The sequence below is a fragment of the Alosa alosa genome, chromosome 10, assembly GCF_017589495.1.
Source record: "Alosa alosa isolate M-15738 ecotype Scorff River chromosome 10, AALO_Geno_1.1, whole genome shotgun sequence".
NCBI classification, from domain to species: Eukaryota; Metazoa; Chordata; class Actinopteri; order Clupeiformes; family Clupeidae; genus Alosa; species Alosa alosa.
Genome location: NC_063198.1, coordinates 9,580,618 through 9,593,039, shown reverse-complemented (window position 1 = coordinate 9,593,039; position 12,422 = coordinate 9,580,618). Strand labels below are relative to the sequence as shown.

At 41.8% G+C, this 12,422-nt stretch overlaps 2 protein-coding genes across 3 annotated transcripts; one reads left to right on the top strand and one right to left on the bottom strand.

Annotated features, from left to right (window-relative positions):
• Nucleotides 1-500: 500 nt before the first annotated feature.
• Nucleotides 501-7,522, bottom strand: endou (endonuclease, polyU-specific). 2 transcript variants are annotated; one of them, XM_048254156.1, is made up of 9 exons: nt 7,445-7,522; nt 6,379-6,501; nt 3,181-3,300; nt 2,721-2,895; nt 2,100-2,305; nt 1,492-1,605; nt 1,152-1,258; nt 881-1,023; nt 501-678 (listed from the first exon to the last, which is right to left on the bottom strand). In XM_048254156.1, the coding sequence occupies exons 1-9, from the start codon at nt 7,500-7,502 to the stop codon at nt 564-566; spliced, it is 1,161 nt and encodes a 386-aa protein (XP_048110113.1). In that variant the 5' UTR covers nt 7,503-7,522; the 3' UTR covers nt 501-563. The 2 variants fall into 2 exon arrangements, with proteins under 2 accessions (XP_048110113.1, XP_048110114.1); XM_048254157.1 differs by lacking the exons at nt 6,379-6,501; nt 7,445-7,522 and adding an exon at nt 4,859-4,888.
• Nucleotides 7,523-9,448: 1,926 nt separating this feature from the next.
• tsfm (Ts translation elongation factor, mitochondrial) lies at nt 9,449-12,035 on the top strand. The gene is made up of 6 exons (XM_048254744.1): nt 9,449-9,608; nt 9,873-10,025; nt 10,238-10,366; nt 10,513-10,635; nt 10,893-10,974; nt 11,186-12,035. The coding sequence occupies exons 1-6, from the start codon at nt 9,540-9,542 to the stop codon at nt 11,569-11,571; spliced, it is 942 nt and encodes a 313-aa protein (XP_048110701.1). The 5' UTR covers nt 9,449-9,539; the 3' UTR covers nt 11,572-12,035.
• Nucleotides 12,036-12,422: the final 387 nt, after the last annotated feature.

Below are 12,422 nucleotides of genomic sequence, written 5' to 3'. Positions count from 1 at the left end.
ATGATATTTGGGAGCAGCTAAAACTTCCTCACCTATTTCCATGGGTAACCACTAAGTGGCGCTACATGCAAGGTCTGAGAGAAAAGAAGAAAGTGTGCTAGGTTCTACCCACACAAAGGCATGTGACTGATATGTTGTAAGAATTCCCAAGAACTCTTATTACGTTAAAATTAAAATAGAATATTACATTTGAACATTTAATATTTTTTAGGGCAACTATGGCACAAATGGGGCATAACTGTCTTTTAGGTCTTGATATAAACATTCAAATAATAAACTATTAAACCATCGTTAATGACGCCAACGTTTGTACATTTAACAGTCAATAAATTATAATGAAAATGATATCACTTGCGTTCTAGCCTGTCAGTGCTCATGGAACAAGACCGTAAATTATACAATCCGTTATTAATGATAAAAACATAAAATCATATTCAGAGACAGAGAACTGTGAAGTTCATATTTGTAAATCATGCATCACCACTGCAAGAAACAGCCCGTTGAAGATTAGTTATTTTTATTTCTTTATGTTTATGGCATCAGCGCTGCACCAGTCCTAGGCTTTAGGGTGTGGAAGGGAAGGCAGAGGCGATGTACTTCTTGCCGTTTCCATAGGAGGAGTTGTCCCAGGTGTACGTCTGAATCATCAGAGACTTACCTCCCAGGCTCAGCTTACACCTGAGAATACACACATACAGTATACATTACACACATACAGTCACACACACACACACACAGACAGATCTGCACAAACACACACCACAAAACTTAAACATGCACACAACACACACACACACACAAACACACACACACATACACACACACACAAACTCACACACACATCCACACACACACATACACACACACATAAGTCACTCACTGTTTGCCAGGCCGGGCTATGTAGCAGAGACTGTAGAGGGCCAGATCGAACTCAGGGCTGCAGCCAATGATGGCGGAGCCCACCTGCTTGTAGTAGCCATCCCATTTAAACTGCATCCCCAGCACATCGGGGTAGGTCTCCCACTGCAGAGACAGGGAGAGCAAACGTTATGCTGCGTTCAAGACTATTCCAATTTATTTGACACACATCCCCTTTACAGTAATAGCATGTTCTATAGAAACATGTGGTGGTGTTGTGGGGTTCTACTCACTGGGCCGTTGAAGCTGTGGCTGTAGTAGTTCAGCAGACCCTGCTTCTCCAGCAGGTAGAACTGCAGCCAGTTGTGGAAGCCAGACACCTTACTCTTCTTAATCTCCCCTGGTCACCCATGCAGGTACATGCAAAGAGGGAGTGTTTGTGTGTGTGTGTGTGTGTGCACGTGCATGCGTGCGTGTGCGCGTTTGTGTGTGCATGCGTGTGTGTGTGTGTGTGTGTGTGCGTGTGTGTGTGTACAAAGAAAAAGAGAAAAATGAGTGTCACATTGTAATCCATAAATGCTGTGCAAATCTAATGCAAAGCTACTGAAAACATACAGATGCTCTGTCACTGACCTGCAAAGATGTGCTCGAAGCCACTGGAGTCCATCTTGCCAGCGTAGCGGGTGTAGAGTCCAAACCACATCATTTTCAGGTCATACTTAAACTCCTCCTCAGACTTGTACAGGCCTGTCACAAACAGCAGTCAGAGTCAGAGCCATTAAACTGCAAAAACTGCTTATCTAATAAAATCTAACTAAAGTGTTATTAATCTTATAAGATCAACAAATCTAGTTAATATTGTTCTCAGTATAAAGAGACTTGCCTAGCTCTTTCTCGTAAAATCATGTGACTTAATTTAAGAAAAGTTTGACTCCTTTTAAGACTTCTCATCCTGAAAACAAGCAAATTTGTCTGCCAGTGCGTTAAGTAAATTTGTCTTGATAAAACTCCTTAAAATAAGTCAAAGTCTTCCTAAATTAAGTCAAAATGATCTTTCGAGAGAGTGCTAGGTAAGTCTCTTCATACTAAAAACAATCCCAAATAGATTGTTTGACCTTAATATTAGATTAATAACACTTGGTTAGATTATATTTTTTGCAGTGTAGACACCAAACGCCAGTCTCTCTCTGAGACAAGGCCTTTCCATTGATACAGATTGCTGAGGACGTGCAGTGCGGCACCTTTGGTGTAGAGGAAGGCGTAGAGCTCCTGGCCCACTTCAGTGTTGCTGATGCTCTCGGTGAGGAAGTGCTCCTGCTCCGCCACCTGCTCGGGGCTGAAGTTCTCCGTCACGCCTGTCTGCCGAGAGTAGTTGTCCAGCAGAGCCAAGAAGGCAGCATAGGTGGGCTTGGAGAACAGAGAGGCCTCGTCCACAAACTGGAACAGCCTGGAGGTTTCCGAGGAGAGGAGACAGATGGAGATGGTTCGAGAACGTTTAAAAGGCAGAAAGGAAAAATAACTGAAAAGATGTCATACTTGAATCCAGACATTAAAATACTCCATGTTCTCTCAAGTAAACCTGTGAGACGGTATTTGGGTAGTGTTGATGTTGGTGATCATGGTCTTGAACTAGGACTTGGTGGACTTGGGTGATTGCTATGGTGATGATGGTGCTAATGATGACAGTGCTGGAAATACTACCGCTAATGTTATTTGGCTGGTATGGTGATGGTGTTGGTGATGATAATGATGTTGATGGATATGGGGATCGGTGTCGGTGAGAGTGTTGGTGCTTGTGATGATGTAGGCGATGGTGTTGGTGACAGTGTGGGTGCAGGTAGTAGTAGTAGTTGATTTGGTACTTGTTAGGGGAGAGGTCCTGCTGGGCGCTGGTCTGGGAGTTGGACACAAGGGCCTGAGTGTTCAGGATCACCTCAGACATGGAGGCTTTGTTGGAGTCCAGAGCGTAGAGGACCTCTGAGAGAGCAGTGATCTCACTGTCCAAAATTTGACCACCAGAGCCAGAACCTCCTGAACCTAGAATCACACACACATACACACACACACACACACACACACACACACACTGCCAAAACCGATGGTAGACACAATTTTTTTTATGTACTTTAAAGTATATGTGAAGTACAATGTAGATAATAATTTTGTTGGTAACAATGTTTCTCTGGAACATTCATATTGGCTGATCTCTTTATGCATGTGTGGTTAATGGTGCATGAGTTGGAAAATAAACCCCTTAATTAATGAATGAACTAATTCTGCTGTGAAGTGCAGTAACCTCTCCCAGCCTTATCCCCATCTTACCTCCACACAAGTCATTGTAATCAGTGCAGCAGTTGTTATAGCTGCTGCATTTAGAGTTGCAGTGGCATTCGTTCTGGGAATTATACTGCTCACCACAACGACCTTTGCAAGACAAGGTTCCTGTAGAAGAATTTACACATATGGAGAGTACTGTTAACTCACACACACACACACACACACACAGGGGGGGGGGGGGGGGGGGTTCCGGATCTGTGTTTGCATATGTAATACGTTTCATACACGTGTTTAAACAATGCATTTCGGTCGTTGCTTTTACCTAACCATTACCTTACGCATGCCAGGTATGTATCCACCAGCTGCCTGCCTGCAGCCTACTTCCAAAACTCCAAAGCTGCTTGCTGTCTGATTTGGTTCCGAGGGCACAAGTTCAGTGTATCAACAACACTCAATAACAGTTTATGTGATGTGTTAATCAATTAAATTCCCAACAATTTCACAATAGCTAGTTCTGGAGTAGGCCATTTAACTAGCCCGCTTGCTTACGACGAGACTCAGGCTGCGCAGTCGGCACCCGCTTCCTTATTTGGGTTTTGGGTTGCCTGGTTTTAGCCTATGACAAAACGGTCTTAGCCTATGACAAAATTGAAACTAAGTGATCGTGTATGTGTAGGGTGTATTTCATGCACAATCTGGCAACCTGGGAGATGTCAGACTAATAGAAAAAAATGAACGGATCGATGAAGTTTGATGGCCATGCAAATTACGGGAGTTTTCAGGGAGAAATAACAAAACGGGAGGGTAGAATAGGGCTGGGAGGGGCAATGCCCCTCCAAATATTTATTCTGCCCCACCTAATTGGTCGATTTTAATTGATGAATCTGCCAATCACACTTTTCTAATTCGTCCCGTCTGAATTTCGAGGGTGCTGATTTGCTGGTTGGATAGTATAAATAAGCTACCAGAGCAGCAGCGACACGTTCACCTACCATTCCACACTGAATGCATCACTTGCTGTTTCATACTTCAGTAGAGAGGGCTTAGCTATATTTCCATAAAGGTTATAGGCTACTAGATGTAATATAGATTCTTGTTGCTGGTTTAAATAAAGACCTTTTGTATTATTCTCGTTTGAATAAGGTTTGTTTTTAGCTAATGTGCATGTTAGCTTTCAAAGGTGATCTAGCCAGTTAGTTTGTTAACATTGGTCATTCCTTAACTGTTATAAGCAGGGTGGGAATTTTACAGCGGCCACGTCGTTGCCCCTTGCGTTGGCCGTGATGTCCCTTTGAAAATCGGAGGTTCACAGGCCACTGTGGCCTTGGTGCCCATTTCTTTCTATATTCTGCTTTGCATCCGACTAGCGATTTTTATTTAGCCTATGGCCTGATTAAGCTTAGCATTCACAACGCAAATTAATTTGTCTTTTACGCAGTGGAGAATGTGACATCTCACGGCAAGAAAGAAAGTGCGTCCACATTCACCCATTCTTTGCTGAAATAGCCTATACTCCGATAGCCTACTCCTCACAAAGATATTACATGTACATCACACGAAAGAGCCAACGACGTTGGCCGCAAGTTGTGGTAAACGGTTCGCGAGAAAAGTAACTTTCATTTATCATGTTACATTCTGCGCCCATCTCCCTACCCATTCATCTCAGTGGAATACTTCCCGAACACATGACAAACCATATATTAGAAGAAACAGCAGACCTTACCGAATAAAAAGGTGTAAAGCATTCCCCTGTACAGTTAGCCATTCCAGAGTAATCCGGTTTTACATTTGCAGCAATGTCTAAATGCATGTCTCCAACTTTGGGCTTCAGGTTTCACAGTGTGTTTAACCCTTAGAACCCTAAGCTGTTTTTAGGGAATTTTCACTACCTTTATTCATAAGGATTTATTCTGGTCATTGTAAGTGCCACACACACATATATATTGTTTTTTTCAGCAGAGTCTGGGCTATACAGATCTGCCATCATTTCATGCATTAGTACTAGCATTGATTTTATTTTTATTTTTAAAGAATTAAAACATAAAAAGCATATTATAAAAATTCTTATATTTCGACATGTATCTCACCACAGCAAGCTCATAGCTCTACATGCATTTCGTGTGTGTGTAGGGCAGACTGTCCTGAAACGGGCAATATAATTGCCATGTTGGAGGGATACTCTGGGGCTGAGCAATTTACAGAAATATGTGGTGTGTGATTTACAGAAATAAATGGCATTTTTATTTAGTGATTTAAATGACCTTTCTGCGCTCCATATCTGTGACACGAACTGATGTGACTTGATTTGACCCGAGGTTGCGTGTTAGCCAGCGTGTCTATGGTGTATGCACTCATAATTATTCTCAACTTTTTACTGGATTGCCATGAACAAAGTAAAGGCAAAAAAGCTGTTTCTTTGTTGAACAAATTGGAATGCAATGTGAGCCTTGAATTGGATGCCATGCAGAAATTTGCTAGGATCTCAAAACCGGATTATGAACATGCTTTGCCATAGAGAAACACACGATAGCGTTGGATTATGCTTTGCCACAAAAACAGACAAAAACGTGGGGTAAGTCCAGCAATATGAAGTTATTATTTTGCTGTCACTTCGTTTGTTTTATAACCCAGAAGGATGTACTTGGTATCATATGATAGCTCTGAGTCTCCTCTTTCATCATCTGACATGCGTGGCATATCTATCCGATCACGGGTCCGTGAGTAATTCAAACGAGAGTAATGGGTGCGCAGGTGAACGCAGAGAAGTATTGACTGTAAATATGTTGCAATTTGATTGAATTTCATGATTTTTTTTATTTTTATACTTGATCGTACAGACAAGTGTGTAGTCTCTTTGGAAAGCCCCACTTCTGCTCTGTCATGCAATAAAGGTTTCATCTTGCTGCGATGAACAGATCCGGAGCAATAAAAAAAATCCGGAGCAGTTATTAAAATAAATGTTAAATATAGCCTAGATATCTGTAAATATTAAAATCAGGTCTATGATTAACAGTTCTATGTAATATGTCATGTTTGCTATTAGATACGGGTTTTAAGGTGAAAAGTAAGGCATTTGTAGGTGAAACTGAGCGGGTGTATTCATTGTGCCCATCCCAAATCTGAGCAGCCTAGATCCGGGCCTGGGAGGGTGCCGGGAGATGACCTTGAAATATGGGAGAACCCGGGAAAAACGGGCGTATTGACAGGTATGATATACTGTAGCTATCAACAATGAGCACTCACCTTTGCAGATGGCCAGGTAATCATGGCAACAGTCACCGTAGCGCTCACAGGCCGAGTTACACTGACAGGTGAATCCTGCATCCGTTCCATAACCACAGCGACCCTGGCACGAGTCCAGAGAGTCTGCGGAAGACAAACGTGTGACCCAACAGCTCCTTTGGGTCCTAACAAGGCTACCACTACGGACATATAGTAGTCATCCGTCATCTTCAAAGCAGCGTCCCATGAGATGACTGATTTCAGAAATTGTGTCATATGGCATGTCATGAAATGTGTCATGGAATCTGTTTTCTATCAAGGGTTGCTAGTTATTTCTTGTACAATCCCATTTATTATTATGATTCATTGAATTCATTAAAGTTATTAAAGTAACTTTGATTAAATGTCGATTATTGAATCAGTGAGTATAAATGCAAGATGAAGTAAATATTTAGGGTTTGCAATAATAGCATGGCAGGAAATATGAATAATGCATTTAAAGATATGTCTGCTATTCTGGTGAAAGGTTGTTGACATTTGAGCTAAAAAGTCAACCAAGTTAGACCCGTTCCTTCCATACTCAAAGCAAAGTGTTCACACTGAGCTTCTGTTTTCAACAACACTTCCCTCACTGATAGCATTTCCATTATACATATGTAACTCAGCACCCCACCTATTGCCAAAAGTTAAATTCTGATATGGTTTAAAGATTTCAAGAGTAAATATTGTCCTTAATTATTTAGTCATGACTTGACTGTTTAAATATGACACATATGGATCCTCTCTTTCTACTAAATACAGGGACGTTTGGGTTAAAAGGACAACAGAGTTATATCTTTTGAAATTTACAGGACATATTTTTGAGAGACATGCAAAAATATAGCATGGTATTATAACACAGAACAATGTATCTCTGTTGTTGTTGACAATAAATCTAAATGTTGCTACTGTTCATATTTTACAATAAGCTAGGCCATTTGAAATTACAATGAGATACAATTTAATAATCATAACAAGTCTTCATTACTGTCGGAAGTCTGAGAATTTATATATAACAAGAAAATAACAAATACATTTCAATACCCACTGCCATAGCTCTGGGATACCAGGACGAACGCAAGCGAGAGAAGCAGAATTATCTTCATGGTGAGTTATTGTTCACGGCAGACCCAAAGATAAGCCTGGGAGATTATGGGGGCCACACAGCTATATAACAACAGTAGCTCCTCCTGCAGGCCCATGCAGCCATTCAGAGGAGCTCTGGGCCTTGTGAGCATGTACATCAGGTGGTTGTGGTGGGTACTGGTGCAAGCTTATTTCTAGCAAAGGTTGGTTAAATAGAACACTTTGAAGTGGAATTTTTTTGGCAATAAAGAAAGAAGTAGAAACAGAATTTTCACTCTCGGCTACCATGGAAGGTTAATGATTGGTGGATGTTTTGAGAACATCAGCACCTGCTGAGATGGGATGGTTGTCATATTATATTACTGGCTTTGGTCAGTTCCATTTGGTCTGTGGTAGAAAGTGTCATTGTTCTTTATCAAACAGGTGCTAAGTTGAGGAAATGAAGGTAGTGTGATGATGTGTGATGTAGGCTATGCTTTAAACTAAAAGGCCAAGAGTCTGGGTGAATATGTTTTTGTATGTTTTTTCTTTCTCAACTCAGTTGACAACCAGAACACAATACATTAAAAGAACTGACTATAACTAATGTAATAATTGATCCAGTTATGTCAAACAACACTTTTACTTTCTGTATATATGAACCTACTGTACATTCCCTATGTTCATAGCCATTTGTTTCTCTTGTCTATAAATTATATAGATTTAGATATATGATTGAAAGGAAGCCTTTCTGAGCACCTCTGCTTACTCCCAGGTGTGACCAATTGTCTATAGAAATTAGTTGTGCAGGAATGGGGGCTTTCACACTTCCCATTGTCAGGATCAGCCCTTCTGTCCATATTCATTCAGAGTTATAATAAGAGGTCAGGCCCCACTTTGTTTGTAATATACTTAATAAGGATATTCCCCTGTTTCGATACGGGTGAATCCTTTGGGTGAAACGTGTGTCTCTCCTTTGATGCGCATCACTGAAAGAATAAAGCCCGTTTCCTGATTTGCCATCATCTTTACTGAGTCTCCGGATAACTGTGGTAGGCTAGGACAATTGCTGTCAGATGTCCCTGTTTGGATTGAACTCCTCTAAATGTAATTTTAGATTTTGCCATCCAGGTCTAAAAAAGACCAAATAATAGAATACTATTGACTACGATATGTTTCTTCCAGATTAGTGCAATTTCATCTTCTAAATATGCATTTTCCCCCTTAAGAGTAGGCTATACAATGCTATCAATAAAATCTAAGTGTGTGTTTGTATGATGATAGCATTATATTATATAATCTAGAAGCTATTATCAATAAAAAACTGTTTTAGAATGTGCATATGCCATGTCAGATTTTGAGCATTGTTTATGTACACTGTGTGTGAGTATGTGAGTGTGCGTTCTTGTGTGTTCTTGCACGTGTTTGCTGGTTTGTTTAAATGTGTTGTCCCTGTGAAAGAGAACATCTGTGCAGTTCAGGCACACACACACACACACACACACACACACACACACAAACGTTTTTTTGCCAAGTGTTGTATTGGTCACATTAGGTCATCTTCTTATGCCTTCTTCTTTCTCTAGTCGTGATCGTGAACTCTAGTCTACGTGTGTCATAAATTTAACTATGTGATTTGGTTTGTTTAACTTTTAAGTCCCCAAAGGCCATCTCCGAGGAAGCACAAAGTCTGTAATAACCCATTATGATGGGTTATGGGAAAATGAGCCAAAACTAAAAATACTACTGTTGGGGCAAAGTCTGACTATATTTCAGAACAACTAATAATCACAAATAGCAAAATCAACATATGTAGGTATTTCTATACAAGTCTTTGTATCTATATTAGCCTACATTTTAGTGGTGCCAAGTAGCCTAAAGGAGAGCCTAACAGCAGCTGACAGGAAGGCTGCACTACAATTTGCTACAATGGCAACTCCAGATCAGCAGAGGGCAGCTTTGTGAGGACGACACCAAAGAAACAAGATTGACCCTCACTGCATCCTGTAGTCAATGTGCTTTTCAATGACATTTAGTTAAGATTTTGCGGCTTTCGTAAGAGTACGAACGTCACCAAAATGCTGGTGAAATACTCTGTGATGGGTTTATTTAGTTCTGTCCGCATCGTCGGAACCGAACTAAGCAAGGTAAGCCAAACATAATCCCTGCGTGTTTGTTTATTTGGATTTATTTGGATTTATACAGTCTATGGGAAATACTTCAAGTTCTCACTCAGTTAGCTAGCAAGATGATAGCTCTACAGCGTTGTAACAGATCGTAGACTGACATGCAAATTTAGCAACTCCACTCTGGTTTCAGATTTTGTCATTTGTGTATTATTAGATCTAGTCAAAATATGTATGTATGGAGATATCGTTGGAGCTCTGACAGTGGCCTATCGTCTTCTGCAGTTATGTACGCCGCAGCACCTGAGATGTCTCCATACAGGCTGTGCTAGTCTGGCCGCAGATAAAGCTCAGCTCATGAAGCTGAGGAAGAGCACAGGGTACACCTTCATCAACTGCAAAGCCGCGCTGGAAAGATTCAACAACGACATCACACAGGTTAGTTTGGGCGCATCCCTTTCAGCCACTTTGACTTTAGTGTGTGAATTGGAGCTTGGACTGTGCGTTTTGTTCCAGAAACAGTAACTTTTTCAATAACTACGCCTCTACTAGGATAGATCTGTGAGGATCATATACTTGATGACCTTCGGGTTTGTCTATGGTTGTTGTATATTCCTGTGTTGTATGATGTGTAATAACGTGTGTTACAGGCAGAGAACTGGCTGAATGAGCAGGCCCAGAAAGAAGGCTGGAGCAAAGCCAATAAACTGGAAGGCCGTCGGGCAAAGGAAGGACTCGTTGGCCTCCTCATGCAGGACAGCAGTGCAGTCATGGTGGAGGTGGGTATCGACCAGACAATCTTATACAAACACACTGCAACGTTTAGTCAGTTGTCTTTATTGGTGTAGGATGATGCCTGACAGTTGTAAATACATTTGGTCATTTGTGTGTGTGTGTGTGTGTGTGTGTGTGTGTGTGTGTGCAGGTGAATTGTGAGACAGATTTTGTGGCAAAAAATGAGAAGTTTCAGCAGCTGGTGAAGGATGTTGCTCTTGCCACCATGGAACACCACCATAGCAAAGCAAAAGGACAGGGAGGCTACATGAAGGTATTACCACTCAAGGCACTTACTGTACTGTGCACACACCTGAAAACATCACAAAACACTAGAAGGGAGCCAGAAACACTAGCAAAAGCTTTGCAAGAATGCTATGGTGGTCTGTTTAAAGACCTAATTTAAATAGTCCATATGTAACCATTTAAAATAGTAAATATGTAACACTTGATATTTTTATGTTGTGGTCACTTTAATCTCTGTACTGCTATAACTCGGCCCTTCTCTGTCTCTCCAACACACTGGTACAGAGCACGCTACAGGCAGAGGACCTGGCAAAGCTGAGTGTGTCTGGAGGGTCCTCATTGGCTGACCAGATGGCCTTGTACATTGGTGAGCATCCTGTTGTGATTGATCATAAATACACAAACACCTTTACACCATTGCCATCTATACACACATTACTAGGTACCACTGGCTTCAGTGAAATGCCTCTTACAGTACCATGCAGTTGTTTCCAGGCTTTAATTGAGTCTCTGTACTTGCTTTCCCTTATTGTCCGGCCTTTTCCCTCCCTACTCTCTCTGTCTCTCCTTGTATGCAGGTCGGTTGGGGGAAAACATGTCAGTAAGGCGGGCTGTGTGCCTGAGTGTGCCTTCTGATTGGAGGATTGGCTCGTACGTCCACGGAGGGGCGGCGGTGGCTCTGATGGGCGTGGCCATGGGGAAGTACAGCGCCCTGGTGGTGTTCCAGGACGGGGCCTCCAGCGGCTCCGAGACCCTCGGCAGGAAGTTGGCACAGCACGTGGTGGGCGAGGCACCCGTGTCGCTAGGTAACATGGACGACCTGCCCACCGGCCAATCGGAGACCAGGCTTCTCCAGCAGGCGCTGCTGTGGGACTCGAGCCTCACTGTGGCCCAGTTTCTACGGCAACAGAACGCCAAGGTGATGGACTTTGCGCGCTTCCAGTGTGGAGAGGGAAGCGAATAAGAAGCCTCAGAAGGGGTTGATGTGTCTGGCTCATCTGTCTCTGATGGGAGGAGGGCCTGCGCTCCTCACACGGCCAGTTGAATAAACGCCTGATTGATGTCTCCCCCCTAAGATGAGCTGACCCTGGGGCTGATCTGGCCTGCGTTGTGTTTCCTTAACCAGCTCAGCTTTTAAATACTAAAAGACTTCAGAGAGAGACTTCTCATCATCAAATGGTTGAGATCTTGAACATTCGCTCTCTCAATTGCTGTGGTCACAGCATGTGTGTATAAAACGCAGCTCAAACCTGTGCTAGAGTCAGTGGTCCTTAGTATATGGCTTTACAGAAACAATCTGTTAACCAAGTGGAAGCCTTATGAGTTCAAACCCAACCCTTTATCATCAGAGTCAAGGCCTTCTGACCGTTACTGACCACAGACTCACTTATTTGATGTTCGGATAAAATAAATGATTTCAGTCAGTGGTCATGTGTTTTGATTTTCATATTTTCTTGTGGGATTATTGTGTAGTCTTGGTGTATATGAAAAATTTCTCATTTGGGAAAATAAACTGTGCAAACTTTTTTCACAAAAACTTGACTTTTCTGTTCAGCACCTGGGATGTGCACAAAGTCTCCTTGTAAGTAGTCTTGATGTATAACCATCAGGTATGTTCCACTGATGTTTATCAGAAAGAAACATAAGCGTATCACTGAACTACAACAGCAGTGTTCATAATATCCATTATGTGAAATGCAGTGTGCTGTATTGTCTTTATATTTACTATTGCATAATAACCAATTGACAACCAGTTGACAAGTCATTTCTGGTACTGACAGCATTTTATTCAGGTTTTTTTCCAGCTCAATCAGA